This window comes from Heterodontus francisci, chromosome 2, assembly GCF_036365525.1.
Source record: "Heterodontus francisci isolate sHetFra1 chromosome 2, sHetFra1.hap1, whole genome shotgun sequence".
In the NCBI taxonomy this organism is placed as follows: Eukaryota; Metazoa; Chordata; class Chondrichthyes; order Heterodontiformes; family Heterodontidae; genus Heterodontus; species Heterodontus francisci.
The window spans coordinates 182744337-182762035 of NC_090372.1; the positions used below are offsets into that span (position 1 = coordinate 182744337).

At 44.1% G+C, this 17699-nt stretch overlaps 1 protein-coding gene across 3 annotated transcripts in view; it reads left to right on the forward strand.

Moving 5' to 3' along the window:
* The window catches only part of LOC137349193 (integrin beta-1-like), a 120481-nt gene that overhangs the window by 42398 nt on the left and 60384 nt on the right, over positions 1-17699 (forward strand). For all 3 annotated transcript variants that reach the window (XM_068014638.1, XM_068014622.1, XM_068014632.1), the window contains exons 3-4: positions 4630-4699; positions 6143-6228. In XM_068014638.1, the coding sequence (XP_067870739.1) occupies positions 4630-4699; positions 6143-6228 (156 nt within the window). The remainder of the gene's footprint in view (positions 1-4629; positions 4700-6142; positions 6229-17699) is intronic.

The following is a 17699-nucleotide window of genomic DNA, read 5'->3' on the forward strand; positions in this document are numbered from 1 at the left end:
GAACCAGGGTTGATCCCCCCCGGCTTGACAGTAATGGTAGAGATGGGGATATGCCGGGCCATGTGGTTACAGATTGTGGTTGAGTACAATTCTACTGCTGCTGATGGCCCACAGTGCCTCATGGATGCCCAGATTTGAGTTGCTAAATCTGTTTGAAATCTATCCCATTTAGAATGGTGGAAGTGCCACACAACACGATGGTGGGTACCCTCTGTGGGAAGACGGGACTTCGTCTCCACAAGGACTGTGCGGTGGTCACTCCCACCAATACTGTCATGTACAGTTGCATCTGTGAGAGGTAGATTGGTGAGGACAAGGTCAAGTATGTTTTTCTCTCTTGTTGGTTCCCTCACCACCTGCCGCAGATCCAGTCTATCAGCAATGTCCTTTAGGACTCGGCCAGTTTGGTCAGTAGTGGTGCTACCGAGCCACTCTTGGTAATGGACATTGAAATCCCCCACCCAGACTACATATTGTGTCCTTGCTACGCTCAGTGCTTCTTCCAATCGGTGATCAACACGGAGAAGCACTGATTCATCAGCTGAAGGCGGCGGGGGAAGCGGGAGCGGTAGGTGATAATAAGCAGATGGTTTCCTTGCCCCGTTTGACCTGATGCCATAAGACTTCATGAGGTCCGGAATCAATGTTGAGGTCTCCCAGGGCAATTCCCTCCCGACTGTATACCACTGTGCCACCGGGAAAGGACATACCCAAGGATGGTGATGGCGTTGTCTGGGACTTTGCCTGCAAGGTATGATTGCATAAGTATGACTTTGTCAGGTTGTTGCTTAACTAGTCTGTGGAACAGCTGTCCCAATTTTGGCACAAGTCCTCACATGTTAGTAGTAAGGAGGACTTTGCCGGGTCAACAGGGCTGGGTTTGCCATTGTTTTTCCAGTGCCAAGGTCGATGCCAGGTGGTCCATCCGGTTTCATTCCTTCTCTTAGACTTTGTAGCAGTTTGATACAACTGAGTGGCTTGCTAGGCCATTTCAGAGGGCATTTTAGAGTCAACCACATTGCTATGGCATGAGTTACATGTAGGCCAGATTCTCTTCCCTTAAGAGCATTAGTGGACCAGATGGGTTTTTACAACAATCAACAATTGTTTCATGGGTCACCACTGGACTAGCTTTTCAATTCCAAATTTATTAATTGAATTCAAATTCCACCATCTGCTGTGATGGGATTCAAAACCATGTCCCTAGAGCATTAGCTTGGGGCTCTGTGTTATAGTCTAGTGACATTACCACTATGCCACCGCCTCCCCATGTTTTTGCTACTAGGGTTTTAACCCCTTTGTGTTTTATTTATCAAATAAACAGACAGTGACAGTTTTCTTGTAGGTTTTAAATGAAATATTAACTTTTTATAGAGCAATATTGATTCCCAAAATTGTTGCAACTACGCCTACACATGCATTCACTCATGTACACGCACACACACATATACACACATACATACAAACACACACACAAGAATAGATAGATACAGAGGAAAAATGGTAAGTGGTTTTAAGTTTTCTGTGTTCACTCATGGTAAACCTGTTGAATCTTCTCTGTTAAAGTTGCAATAGATTTCTCTGGTAGCTGAGACTTCAATATAGGGACGGAGGATCACTTCTAGTTTTCTGCTGTACAAATTAAAGTGTAGAATTCACAGCAGGGCACCTTCTTTGATTTTTGCTGGAAAGACTTTTATGATATTTGTTCTGATCTTTTCCTCTCTCTCCAGAGAGCGACTTTTTTAAGTCAATAGTTCCTCACATGTTGCCTCTGTTGGTACACGGAGATCCCCCTCTCTGTGGTGACCAATAATGGCCCAGGATGTGGCTACTTCACACCTTCTTTGTTTCAGAAGAACCCATTCAATTCAAAAATGTCTCTTGATGAGTTCAGGATGGATGTAATTGACACCTCTTAGCTTGGAATGTATCCTTTTATCCTTACCAGACAGTTAGTTAGTTTGAATATACTGGACCGGGTCATTTGACCTTTGGCAGCCATTTTGCAGCACATTGCCCACTTTTAAAGGAAAAGTCAATATTTTATAACTCTTCAGTTTGGGTTCTGTATTTCAATCGCTGTACGTCACGTGAGTGTGACACAGGGAACGTTGGATAACGGCCACATACTGGTTTGAAAACACTGAGGTCATCACTGCACAAGCTCCACCTCGGCTGAAAACAACTAATACAGCATAGACCAACATCAAACCAAGTTTTTTCCTGGTCTGTATTAAGGTCAGTGCAGTGCAGCATAGTTGTTCACTAAACCAGTGCTATGGAACCATTTATGGAGAAATGAACTCCCCTAATTTTGCATATAGCCCCCATTACCAATCCAATTTCGTGGCAGCATTTGGTCTGCACCTGTTGTAGGGGCAAGCCTGGCTCTTGTCCCTCAGAAGAAACACTAGTCTCCACCTCCTTTTACCTCATTTTTGTATCCGAAGAGTAAGTGTTCACCGGCTGCTGATCCAAGAACCATCTCCATTCTCCTGGATGTTCAGACTCGCTGCCCTGTTTTCCCAATGTTTACCTTCGCTGCCCACTTTTCCCATTGTTGGTTGAATAATCTTCCGATGTTGCTGGTTTCACCATTTTGAATTTCACGGGTCTATACATAGAAAGGTCTATTCACAGAACTGTTTCTCTATTGGCGGATTTCGAAAGTTCTCCACCTGTGAGTGAGTAGCACTGAGAACAGAACATTGTAAACTGCCAGGCTGAAAAGAAAGAAAGGAAGGAAGAGAGATTTGCATTTATATAGCACCTTTCACAACCTCAGGATGTCCCAAAGCACTTTACAGCCAATCAAGTACTTTTTAAGTGTATTCACTGTTGTAATGTAGGAAATATAGCAGCCGATTTGCACACAGCAAGCTCCCACAAACAGCAATATGACAATGACCAGATAATCTATTTTAGGTGATTGAGGAATAAGCGTTTGTTAGGACACCAGGGATAACACACTTGCCCTTTGAAATACTGGCACAGGATCTTTTACATCCACCTGAGAGGGCAGATAGGACCTTGGTTTATTGCCTCATCTGAAAGACAGCACCACTCCCTCAGTACTGCATTGGAGTGTCAACATAGTTTTTTTTTGCACACAAGGCTCTGGAATGGGACTTGAAACTACAACCCCTGACTTAGGTGGTAAGAGGGCTACCACTGAGCCACAGCTGACACTGATCAAGTATGTTTATATGACCCCAATGACATCTGAGGTATACGTGGGTTTGTGGACTGGATAGCTACAGCTTGAGGGCAGATATGGCCCTTGGGTTATTGTTTATTCATCACAGGTTCACAGTAAATAGTCTCAAAGAGGTTTGTCCTTTTATGCACCATAATGGACTGCCTTTATGTGGTCACGTCCTCCAATTCCTTTGAATTTATCCAGAATTCACTTTAGGAAATGTAAGGATTGGTTACATTTAACGTAAATGTGCTCAAATTTGAATGTGTAAAATCTAATGAAGTTCCAACAGATATTTAATTCTTTAATAATTGTGTGTTATAATACAAAAATTACTGATTTTCTTAACAGAAACAAAACCCTACCTATGACTTTTGAGAAAATGGATTCTAATGTGTGGGGGGGTCAGTCTAATTCCTTTGATTCTGGGCACCATAACCTTCATTGGATTTTGTAGAAAATGTACGTAATTTTCACAAGTGGAGAAATCTTGAAATATTGTTTAAAACATGTAGCAAAATCTTGTAACATCTCATCACAATTCTAACTTGACATCAAGTGACATTTTGTAAAAGCAGATTCTGGGTTCCGTCAGAAATCTTGCTACCAAATCTGTTGTTGCTTAATTTGATACATCAGATTTATGTTATTGAGTTCAATATCTTAAACTTTATCTTCAATTAGAAAATCTGCAGTGAAATAGTGTTCTGACGTTGCGACATCTTTGACACTGTTAAAATTGCGTGGCAGGTGTAATATTTTGACTGGGGTTACACCCTCAGTCTCTGAATACAATTTGATAGCTAGTTCTAATGTTTCCTCTGTTACACAAACAGGAACTGCCTTGATACTATAGCTGATCATAGAAATTGATTTCCAAATTGCGAAACATGGGAATACCGTTTTTTGAGAAAATCTTTAATGCTGAGACACATTGTAAAAACTGTCTTAAACAATCTATATGCGAGTGTGAACCTTTGAATTGCAGAAAATAAAAGCTTCCATTGGGATATAACAAATCTGTATTTTGAAGTTAAAGTTTTAAGTGGTACATTTTGCACTGATGCTTTAGTAGTTTTGGGCTCTGAATTTTGAAGAAATGTAGACACTTTGAGATGAAATGGTGTTGAGATATTGGGACAGAAGTGGAGGCCTGGTCATGTGTCCTGGAAAAAGCAGTACCGATTATTTATGATGAAACTTGGTTATTCATAAATTTCGAAAATTAATTGAAGTTTTTTTTATTAATAAATACTGCAGAACAATTTTGACTATTCAGTTTTATTACTATTTGTCAAAACTTGTACTATTTCTAAAGTTGAAGCCATATTTCCTCTAACAATGCAAGGATGGTATTATGCCAACACATGTATACGAGCATATAAGTATAACTCAGAAGCCTTTATTACTTTATCTTTTTCTTTCAGATGGATTTGAAATATATCCTAAGCACAATGCTGATTTGTTGCTGGATGTGGTGCGATCTAGCTCACTCAGGTAACACCTTTAAACTAATATAGTATGTTCCTGAGCATTTAACACATAAGTGGCAGCTTGGGTCACTGTAGCACTCTTGCATCTAAATCAGGTTAAGGTAAACCCCAAAGCAAAGCTTGAGCGTGTATTCTAGGTTTGTAACTTCAATGCTGCATTGTCGGAGATGCAGTCTTTCAGGTGAGATGTAGACTAAACTGTAGTCTGGACATTATTTGAATACAAGCAGGGGAGTTCTCTTTGTGGCCTGACCAGCATTTATACATCAAACAATAAAACCAAAATAGATTTACTGATCCAGTGTGGTTAATGGGACTTTGCTAAACACAAATTAGCTGCTGTATTTGTCTACAAAACAACAGTGACTAAATTTCAAAAATAATTTATTAGCTGTGAAGTGCTTTGGGATGATGTGAGGATGTGATAAGATGCTACAAAAATGTTAGTTCTCTTTTAAGAGGTTCAAATACACATCAAGAATGATCCCACATTCCCCCCCAAAATGCTACTAGTTTCATGCTTGTTCCAGTGATTAGAAGCCTAGCTCAGGAATTTTGTGAACTTCAGTTTCCGTGGCACAAGTCATTTGAATTTATTCGCTTCAGTTGAGGTATTTCATCAGTTTTCAGATGCCTGTGGTTGTTGGAATGCCAATTATTGATAATCTACTTTATAATGAGCAGCTTTATCAATGTAGACCAATGGTGAGATTTTTCAAAAGCTGCACAAAATGATATTTTTCACACTTTTTCATGAATCTATAACTGTTTTATGGTTGAAACTCAGGTAGGTTTAATGATTAGAAAATGAGATCATTTTTACTTCCCGAAATTTTCTTTTGAGTTTCACTCCTTATTTCTCCTCGGCTAAAATTGGAAATGTACTGAGAATATTGACATTTTCAAGGTCGTGGGTCCCACCATAGGGCCTAGGTCATGGCAATGACCCCAAAGAGGAAGATTTGGAAGATTAAAACAAAATCATAAGGGGCCACTGAGGGTGCAGTCAGGAGGTTTCCAAGGAGGGACCCCGATGTCCCACCTATCTCAGGCACCTACACAACAACTTGCAACATCCTGCACAAGGCAGATGCCTTTAGATGCATCACTAGTGGTGCAAGGACCCACCAGAGGATCCTGTCTGATCAGAGATTGTCTCCTTCCTGACCCCAGATACAGGGTCACTGGCATTGGTCATGCTGGTGTAAATACCGGGATCACTGACCCATGGATTTTTGATCCCAAAGTGTTCAACATGTACAATTTAAGACATTAATGGCCATATCCAGTTTTAGTCAATCACAGGAATTGTGTGGATTTAATCTAGTTTAATTTGCTAATTTTGGAGGAATTTTCTTGTAAAGTTAAATACTTTGTTCGCACCTATTTTGGCATAAATTACTACAGACATGCTACAGTGATCTTAATTTGACATTTCATATTACAGATCCTAGTGAGTGTTTAAAAGCCAATGCAAAATCATGTGAGGAATGTATACAAGCTGGAAAAAATTGCGGATGGTGCACAAAAGCTGTAAGTTAGCGATAATTTACACAATGAAAATAGAAGATAGTTCCACTTATTACTGTTGTCTGGACTTCCTCAACCCAATCTTTTCAATTTGTAGAGGACATTATGGTAATAAATCATGACATTGCTTTCAGAAGCATGAATAACCTTGTCAGAAGTTCCTCAGTTACAAACGACCCTTTAAAGTAAAGAATCATTTGACAAGCCCCATCAGCAGTGATACAATATAGAGTACTTGTAAAGAATTCTGGGTAATGGTACTGGTTGTTTCTAGTACCTTGGGATCTTTTATATCCGCCTGAGCAGATGGGACCTCAGCTTAAACATCTCATCCAAAAGACAGCATCTCTGACAGTGCAGCACTTCCTCAATATTTCACTGGAGTCTCAGCCATGATTTGTGTACTTAACTCCTAGAGTAGGGACTTGAACACAGAACCTTATCACTCAGAGGCAAGAATACTACCAAACGAGCCCCAACTGACGCTAGTTAAATTGTCAAAGAAATGAATACTGAATAAGCTATGTGGATAGTCAATATTTTGATCAGGCTGCATGGGCATTTGATGACTGCCAATGTTTGAGAAAACATTAATACTGGTACAAAGATATTCCCTCAGGTACAGAGATGCTTCTCACTCCAGTAAACCCGTCTATTCAAGAAGATGGGGAGGGGGGGGGAGGCAGAAAACAGGTAACTATAGGCCAGTTGGCTTGACATTTATCATGAGGAAGGTGTTAGAATCAATCATTAAGGAGGCTCTAGCTGGGCACTTAGAAAAACTCAAGGTAATCGGGAATAGTCAGCATGGTTTTGTAAAAGGGAAATCATGTTTAACCAATTTATTGGAGTTCTTTGAAGGAGTAACATGCGCTGTGGATAAAGGGGAGCCCATTGACGTACTGTACTTGAATTTCCAGAAGGCATTTGACAAGGTGCCACATAAAAGGCTATTGTGCAAAGTAGGAGCTCATGGTATAGGGGATAACACATTAGTATGGATAGAAGATTGGCTGGCTGGCAGAAAACAGAAAGTATGCATAAATGAGTCCTTTGCTGATTGGCAGGATGTGACGAGTGCAGGGGTCTGTGCTGGGGCCTCAACGTTTTACAATTTATATCAATGACTTAGATGAGAGGAGCGATGGCATGGTAGCTAAATTTGCAGATGACACAAAGATAGGTCGGAAAGTATATTGTGAAGAAGCCATAAGGAGGTTGCAGACCAAATAGATAGGTTGAGTGAGTGGGCAAAAATCTGGCAGATGGAGTATAATGCGGGAAAATGTGAAGTTGTCACTTTGGCAGGAAGAATAAAAAAGCAGAGTATTATATAAAAGGGGAACGACTGCAGAATTTTGAGGTGCAGAGGGATCTAGGTGTTCTAGTGCATGAGTCACAAAAGGTTAGTATGCAGGCACTGCAAGTAATAAAGAAGGCTAATGGAATGCTATCCTTTATTATGAGAGGAATTGAAAATAAAAGTAAGGATGTTATGCTTCAGTTATACAGGGCATTGGTGAGACCACATCTCGAATACTGTGTGCAGTTTTAGTCTCTTTATTTAAGAAAGGATGTAAATGTGTTGGAGACGGTTCAGAGGAGGTTTACTAGATTGATACCTGGAATGAGTGGGTTGTCTTATGATGGAAGGTTGGACAGACTAGGCTTGTTTTCACTGGAGTTTAGAAGAGTGAGGGGAGACTTGATTGAAGTATATGAGATCCTGAACGGTCTTGACAAGGTGGATGTGGAAAGGATGTTTCCTCTTGTGGGTGAGTCCAGAACTAGGGGGCACTGTTTTAAAATTAGGAGTCACCCTTCTAGGACAGAGATGAGGAGAATTTTTTTTCTCTTAGGGTGTTGTGCAACTTTGGAACTCTCTGCCTCAGAAGGTGGTGGAGGCGGGGTCATTGAATATTTTTAAGGCGGAGGTAGATAGATTCTGTTAGGCAAGGGAATTAAAGGTCATCGGGGGTAGATGGGAGTGTGGAATTCATGACACAAACAGATCAGCCATGATCTTCTTGAATGGCAAAGCAGGCTTGAGAGGCCGAATGGCCTACTTCTATCGTTCGTATGTTTGTAAACAGTCTGAGCATCCTTCGGTCAGAGATGTGCCTGTAATGCTCAATATCTAATGTCATAACTCGGGCTGTAACAATAGTACCCCCTTGTGATCTGAATTGGATATTGTGCATTTTGTGTGTGCCCATGTGTGCATTTCTCCAATCTTTCCAAAGGCAGCCTGAAACATTTTAGTGAGACAAAGCCACATATGAGCCATTAAGCTGCTGTATTTTCAGACAACAAATGTACAGACTAATAGATGTAATGTAATTTCATCTTGATTCAACTAACTTTAGAACTGCCTTCAAGAACAAGAAAAATAATTTTAACAAGGCCATGTATATTGTTGTTAGGATAGTTCAAGCATTGTTTACAGATGTCTCGGAGTCTTCAAATGGCTAAATAGGAACTCGTTCATTTTATATACATAATTATTTACACTCTTATTGAGCATGTCCAGCTAGCACCTCTCATGATGCTTCAAGCTCCTTGCATGCCTAATACCCATGTGACTATTACATCATCATCATCTACAGTGGGAGGGGTTACTCTCACTGTCTCAAACAATAACATTTTCAGACCCTTATACTACCTCTCCCCTCAAGTCTTTGTCCATACATATTTTTGATATAGATATATATACATTCATTCATTTTGACTTTATATACTATTGCATCTCCCCCATGTCTCTGACATCACAGATTCAGTCTGTCAGGAGGCTTCACGATTCTCCCTGATTGTGTTCTTGTCGGACTTGTAAAATCAGTAGCCTAGCTTGAAAGTCTTGTTCGACAACTTGGATGGCCTTGACCAATGTTTGTAGTATCCTGTTGTCTCTGGGTTTCTTGATCATCATCTGGTTCCTCCAGATATATGAATGGTTGTTGTGTTTGAGGTATAGGGATAAGGTTTCTCCTATTTTGGTGTATAGTACCCTCAGGAGTGTGTACTATATAAGATCTCAGATGTACTTCATCTCTCCGGATGACTCTACCTTCACATCCTAGATCTCATATCCATACCTTCTCTCCATCTTTTAACATTGGTAGGTTTCCGGTATGCAACTTCTTATTGTGATTGCAAGCTTGTTGATTCCTGTCTTGAACTTTTTTGTAGTCTTGTACATCTAGCCCCGGAAGTAATTTTCTGGGTAGAATAGGAATTTGAGTTTTTAGCTTCCTCCCCATCACAGTTCTGAAGGTGAAAGTTCACGTAACATTGGAATAGATCAATAATTCAATAATACAGTTGGAAGATCTTCGTTCTTCTTCAACACGATTTAATAGTTCATACTCCTCTCTTCACTTCACCATTCCATTGAGGGTAATGACGGGAACTTGTGAGATGTTCAAATCCCCACTTCCTCGCAAATTGTGTGAAGTATTCATTTGCAAACTGTGGTCTGTTGTCTGACACAACCTCGTCAGGAATACCTTGTGTTGCAAAGATCTCCTATGAAGTTCTAATAACAGATCATGTTGTTGTGTATAGTTTTTATACTTCAATCCATCTTGAAAAATAATTGATCACTATGACGTAAGATCTCCCATTGCAGGTAAACAAGTCCATTCCTAGATGTCTCAATGATCTTAGAATAGAATAGAATAGAATAGAACATTACAGCGCAGTACAGGCCCTTCGGCCCTCGATGTTTTTAGATTAGATTAGAGATACAGCACTGAAACAGGCCCTTCGGCCCACCGAGTCTGTGCCGAACATCAACCACCCATTTATACTAATCCTACACTAATCCCATATTCCTACCAAACATCCCCACCTGTCCCTGTATTTCCCTACCACCTACCTATACTAGTGACAATTTATAATGTCCAATTTACCTATCAACCTGCAAGTCTTTTGGCTTGTGGGAGGAAACCGGAGCACCCGGAGAAAACCCACGCAGACACAGGGAGAACTTGCAAACTCCACACAGGCAGTACCCGGAATCGAACCCGGGTCCCTGGAGTTGTGAGGCTGCGGTGCTAACCACTGCGCCACTGTGCCGACCTGTGAAACCATCTGACCTACACTATTCCATTTTCATCCATATGTCTATCCAATGACCACTTAAATGCCCTTAAAGTTGGCGAGTCTACTACTGTTGTAGGCAGGGCGTTCCACGCCCCTACTACTCTCTGAGTGAAGAAACTACCTCTGACATCTGTCCTATATCTATCACCCCTCAACTTAAAGCTATGTCCCTTCGTGTTTGCCATCACCATCCGAGGAAAAAGACTCTCACTATCCACCCTATCTAACTCTCTGATTATCTTATATGTCTCTATTAAGTCACCTCTCCTCCTCCTTCTCTCTAACTAAAACAATATCTTGTTGGATATTGTGTAGTTATCAGAGGTTCCCTCTGGCCTGGTCTCTGTACCATGCATACCTGGCAATTCAAGATCATGCTTTCTATGTCTTTGCACATTCCTGGCCACCAAACAGATGATTGACCTCATGCTCTGCATTTTGTGATACCTTGTGGCCTTGATGGATACTTGCGAAGATATCTCATTGAAGAGAAATCGGAATGACCAGTCTGACTTATACACCAGCAAATCATCTATGATTGTGAAGTGTCTCCTGAATTCAAAGAAAACTTTCATGGCTTTCCCACTAGGACATTCCTGTGACCAAACCGGTGAATCTGAATGCACTCCTCACCCCGCTTTTGAACATGACAAATTTCTTGAAGTTTCTGTGTGCTTGCCAGCCATTGCGACTCTGTGTACTTCAACAAATTTAACATCCTGTTGCGTAGGATGATCAAAAGTTGCTAATGCATCAGTGGAAGCTTATATCTTTCCCTGAACATATACTGTCTTGTAGGTATATCTCATGAACCTCAAGCGGAATCTCTGAATTCTCAGAGGCAGCCTCGCAATTTCCTTCTCCTCCAGTAAGGAAACCAAAAGTTTGTGTCTGTCTCAATAATCACTTTCAGGCCAATAATGTAATCAGAAAACTTCTTGCAAGTCCATGTGACTGCAAGTGCTTCTTTTTCAATGACAGCATACCTTGTCTCTAGATGCATAGTAGATTGGTCTTTGACATCCATTTGGCTATTCTTGAAAGAGGACTGCACCCAACCCTGTAGATGAGGCATCTGTTGCCAATATAGTTGGTGCTGAAGGGTTGTAATGCGTTAATATCTCTGGCAAGACTAGCATCTCCTTAATTCTTCGAAATGCCTGCTCTTATGTGTTCCAACACCATGCTTGGTCTTTTTTCAAGAGTTGTCTTAGTGGTTTTGTTACTTGTGCCAAATTGGGTAAAAACTTTGCCAGCTGATTCAACATTCCAAGGAATCTATGGAGATGTTGGACTGAATTTGGGATTGAGAATTCACTAATGGCTCTCGTCTTTTGCAGGTCTGCCATTATGTCCTTGCTACTTACAATATGACCCAAGAAAGGAATAAATGTTTTTGAGAATTCACACTTATCATTAAGTGTCAGCCCTTCTTCTTGACGATGACTTAAAACCACTTATATTCTCAGGTCTTCAACGGATTCCCCATGGACTAGGATGTTTTCCATGTGACATATCACCCCTTTGAGGCCTTGAGGAATGTTGGACATGGTGCTTTGGAAGATTTCAGATGCAGGTGTAATGCCAAATGGTAACCAATTGAAGAAAAATCTTCCGAATGGTATGATAAATGTTGTGAATAATCTAGAGTTCTCGCCCAATGGAACTTGCCAAAAGCCTCTATTTGCATCAAGTTTAGTGAACATTATGCTTTTGGATAGCTTTGTCAGGCTTTTGTTCATCGAAGACATAGGGTGGATTCTCCTTGCCACGGCTTTGTTAAGCTGCGTTAAGTCCGCACAGATATGATGAGTACCATTTGGTTTTGGAACTGGAGCCATAGCCAAACACCACTCTGATGGCTTTGTGACTGGAGAAATGACTCCCATACTATTCATCTCTTCCAGCTGATGTTGAACTTGGTTCATCAATGGATGTGGTATTTTCTTGGTGTAAAGATACGCACCAATTTGGCATCTTCTCTTAACATTATAGTATACTATAATGTGTCTTCACAGTCCAGAGTGTCTGCAGCCACGGCATGCGGTAAGTCCATTGAGGTGAAGAAGGAGCTGCGGGACCCGAGAGAAGTCCTGGGAAAAGGTGCCCCGAACACCCAAAACATCCACGAACGGCCCCCCCGGCCGCAACTTCAAAGCGCCCGCGGGAGATGGCTCGGAGAGCATCTGCAGCGCACTGTCGGCAATGCTGCATGCCTTTATTTAAACCACTGCAAAAAAAAACCCTTAACAAATGTAATCACCTCTAAGTCTGCCAAATGATGCTTCACCTCCCGAAGGACGTGGATGAGCTTTCCGGACGTCGATGGTGGGCACTGAGGAAATGGCTTATTACCTGCACCAGATTCCACCCCCCCTCCCCCCCCCCCCCCTTTACCCCCCTTCCACCCCCCCCACCCCCGTCCCCTTCCCTGCTCCACCCTCTCAGCTCACCCCCTCACAACCCCGTCCCAGCCCGCCCCCCCCTCGCACCATCTTCACCCCGCACCCCCTTCCCCTGCACCCCCCCCCCACCCCCTCCCTCTACCCCTCCCCCTTGCATCCCCTCCTCCCACCGGCACCATCCTACACCTGTGTAGGGGCCCCAACAACCCCACTGCCTTGTGGGCGTCTCGGGAGAGACCAAGGCTAAGGGAGTAAACCCTAACAGAAAATCCGGAGCGGAACCCCGTAGGCGGTCATGTGTCACCTTTGGCATGTTTCCGGCAGTTCCTGCAGCCATACTGGTGCCAAACGTCGTGTCCTGCACTCCTTTGGACCCCACCAGAAAGGCCGAGAGGGGGGTTTTGACGACTGGGCAACTCTCAACCTCCATAAATTTGCCCAGGCATGCGCCATGGAGAGGTCACTCCATAGTTGCCTCACAGCGACTGAAACAACACGGAAGGCAGCAGTTACGGGTTATAAGTCCAGATAAATTGGCGTAGAAACTGGGCGCCACGGGTTGCCTTTGTCGGTGGGAGAGGTCATTGCACCTCACTGGACAGCTACCGCCCGCCTCAAACCGGGCAGCCCCCGGTCAATAAGGTTCTGTCCCGCCCCAGTCTGCCTGCTTCAATGGGTGCTTGGAGCTCAGGGTCATTGCCCGAAAGGTGGACTGATACACCGCACCAAACAACATGAAAAAAGGAAAGAAGGTACCAGCCCTTCGCTTTGCAAGCTGGAACGTCAGAACTATGTGTCCTGGCCTGTCGGAAGACCTTACACAAATCAACGATTCTCGGAAGACCGCCATCATTAACAACGAGCTCAGTAGACTCAATGTGGACATTGCAGCACTTCAGGAGACTCGCCTCCCCGCGAGTGGCTCTCTAGCAGAGCAAGACTACACCTTCTTCTGGCAGGGCAGGGATCCTGAAGAACCAAGACAGCATGGAGTGGGCTTCGCCATCAGAAACTCCTTGCTCAGCATGATAGAGCCTCCCTCAAATGGCTCGGAACGCATACTGTCCATCCGACTGCTCACCACCTCTGGTCCAGTACACCTACTCAGCATCTATGCTCCAACACTCTGTTCCGCACCTGAAGCTAAAGACCAGTTCTATGAACAACTCCATAACATCATTAGCAGCATCCCCAACACCGAACACCTATTCCTGCTGGGGGACTTTAATGCCAGGGTTGGGGCCGACCATGACTCATGGCCCTCCTGCCTTGGGCGCTATGGCGTTGGAAGGATGAATGAGAACGGGCAGAGACTGCTTGAGTTGTGTACCTATCATAACCTCTGCATCACCAACTCGTTCTTTCACACTAAACCCTGTCACCAGGTTTCATGGAGGCACCCAAGATCACGTCGTTGGCACCAGCTAGACCTCATTGTCACAAGGCGAGCCGCCTTAAACAGTGTTCAAATCACACGCAGCTTCCACAGTGCGGACTGCGACACCGACCACTCCCTGGTGTGCAGCAAGGTTAGACTCAGACCAAAGAAGTTGCATCATTCCAAGCAGAAGGGCCACCCGCGCATCAACACGAGCAGAATTTCTCACCCACAGCTGTTACAAAAATTTCTAAATTCACTTGTAACAGCCCTTCAAAACACTCCCACAGGGGATGCTGAGACCAAGTGGGCCCACATCAGAGACGCCATCTATGAGTCAGCTTTGACCACCTACGGCAAAAGTGCGAAGAGAAATGCAGACTGGTTTCAATCTCATAATGAAGAGCTGGAACCTGTCATAGCCGCTAAGCGCATTGCACTTTTGAACTACAAGAAATCCCCCAGCGATTTAACATCCGCAGCACTTAAAGCAGCCAGAAGTACTGCACAAAGAACAGCTAGGCGTTGCGCAAACGACTACTGGCAACACCTATGCAGTCATATTCAGCTGGCCTCAGACACCGGAAACATCAGAGGAATGTATGATGGCATGAAGAGAGCTCTTGGGCCAACCATCAAGAAGATCACCCCCCTCAAATCTAAATCGGGGGACATAATCACTGACCAACGCAAACAGATGGACCGCTGGGTTGAGCACTACCTAGAACTGTACTCCAGGGAGAATGCTGTCACTGAGACTGCCCTCAATGCAGCCCAGCCTCTACCAGTCATGGATGAGCTGGACATACAGCCAACCAAATCGGAACTCAGTGATGCCATTGATTCCCTAGCCAGCGGAAAAGCCCCTGGGAAGGACAGCATTACCCCTGAAATAATCAAGAGTGCCAAGCCTGCTATACTCTCAGCACTACATGAACTGCTATGCCTGTGCTGGGACGAGGGAGCAGTACCCCAGGACATGCGCGATGCCAACATCATCACCCTCTATAAAAACAAAGGTGACCGCGGTGACTGCAACAACTACCGTGGAATCTCCCTGCTCAGCATAGTGGGGAAAGTCTTTGCTCGAGTCGCTCTGAACAGGCTCCAGAAGCTGGCCGAGCGCGTCTACCCTGAGGCACAGTGTGGCTTTCGTGCAGAGAGATCGACTATTGACATGCTGTTCTCCCTTCGTCAGATACAGGAGAAATGCCGTGAACAACAGATGCCCCTCTACATTGCTTTCATTGATCTCACCAAAGCCTTTGACCTCGTCAGCAGACGTGGTCTCTTCAGACTACTAGAAAAGATCGGATGTCCACCAAAGCTACTAAGTATCATCACCTCATTCCATGACAATATGAAAGGCACAATTCAACATGGTGGCTCCTCATCAGAGCCCTTTCCTATCCTGAGTGGTGTGAAACAGGGCTGTGTTCTCGCACCCACACTTTTTGGGATTTTCTTCTCCCTGCTGCTTTCACATGCGTTCAAATCCTCTGAAGAAGGAATTTTCCTCCACACAAGATCAGGGGGCAGGTTGTTCAACCTTGCCCGTCTAAGAGCGAAGTCCAAAGTACGGAAAGTCCTCATCAGAGAACTCCTCTTTGCTGACGATGCTGCTTTAACATCTCACACTGAAGAATGCCTGCAGAGTCTCATCGACAGGTTTGCGTCTGCCTGCAATGAATTTGGCCTAACCATCAGCCTCAAGAAAACGAACATCATGGGGCAGGATGTCAGAAATGCTCCATCCATCAATATTGGCGACCACGCTCTGGAAGTGGTTCAAGAGTTCACCTACCTAGGCTCAACTATCACCAGTAACCTGTCTCTAGATGCAGAAATCAACAAGCGCATGGGTAAGGCTTCCACTGCTATGTCCAGACTGGCCAAGAGAGTGTGGGAAAATGGCGCACTGACACGGAACACAAAAGTCCGAGTGTATCAGGCCTGTGTCCTCAGTACCTTGCTCTACGGCAGCGAGGCCTGGACAACGTATGCCAGCCAAGAGCGACGTCTCAATTCATTCCATCTTCGCTGCCTTCGGAGAATACTTGGCATCAGGTGGCAGGACTATATCTCCAACACAGAAGTCCTTGAAGCGGCCAACATCCCCAGCTTATACACACTACTGAGTCAGCGGCGCTTGAGATGGCTTGGCCATGTGAGCCGCATGGAAGATGGCAGGATCCCCAAAGACACATTGTACAGCGAGCTCGCCACTGGTATCAGACCCACCGGCCGTCCATGTCTCCGTTATAAAGACGTCTGCAAACGCGACATGAAATCGTGTGACATTGATCACAAGTCGTGGGAGTCAGTTGCCAGCATTCGCCAGAGCTGGCGGGCAGCCATAAAGACAGGGCTAAATTGTGGCGAGTCGAAGAGACTTAGTAGTTGGCAGGAAAAAAGACAGAGGCGCAAGGGGAGAGCCAACTGTGCAACAGCCCCAACAAACAAATTTCTCTGCAGCACCTGTGGAAGAGCCTGTCACTCCAGAATTGGCCTTTATAGCCACTCCAGGCGCTGCTTCACAAACCACTGACCACCTCCAGGCGCGTATCCATTGTCTCTCGAGATAAGGAGGCCCAAAAGAATAGTATACTCAGTCTTCTGTCTTCCTAGACCTGAACATAGTTTTGGAAATTCTGTTTGAAAGGTACTGTTGGACAATAGCTGTTTAATTTCATCACTTTTTTTTTTAATGATATGTAGGTCTAAGCACGCTTTTTTGTTTAACAAAGAAAATTTTTGGTTTTTCAGCACTTACACGGTCCAGGAGGGATTGAACTGAAGGTCAAGGCAAAGCTACAAGCAACACTCCAATGTATCGGGGAAGGTGGATAATGGAAATCCTGTAATTTCCATCTTCGCTGTCTGCAGCGCATTATGTGTATATCCTGGCAGGACAAAATCACAAATGCAGCAGTCCTCTCAATGATAGAGCTCCCAAGTGATTTGGCACTAATCAAACAGAGGCAGCTTCGGTGAATTGGACACATCTGCAGGTTGGAAGACGGTCGCAGACCCAAGGACCTTCTATATGGTGAGGTAGCCGGGGCCAGACGACCAGTGGGGCACCCAAAGCTCCACTTCAAGGATGCTTGTAAGCGCGACATGAAGGCCTTAAATGTCGACTATTGCACCTGTGAGTCACTAGCTGGTGAAAGTGGGAAATGGCGACACATCCTGTGGACTGGTGTGCACTACCACAATGACCAGTTGCTACAGCAGCTTGGCAACAGGCGCCAATGTCAAAAACAACAACTTCGAGCATCACCTGGTAGCTTCACCTGCAGCACTTGTAGCAGAATGTGCCTCTCAAAGGTGCACCAAGAGAAGACACCCACTTAAATGGATTGTTTGTTGCTTGTCCATTATCTTTTGTAGATGGAAAGATGCCCACCATTTTCTGCCTTCCACCCGAACACAGAGCTTCCCACAGTTCTTTCCTTCCCTCCCCACTTATCCTGCTGCTGTATTTGCTTAAAACCTATTGCATCTCTAACTTTTTCCAGTTCTGATGAAAGATCATCAACTGAAACATTGGGTGGAATTCTATGCTCTCCCCCGCAGTGGGCTTGGAG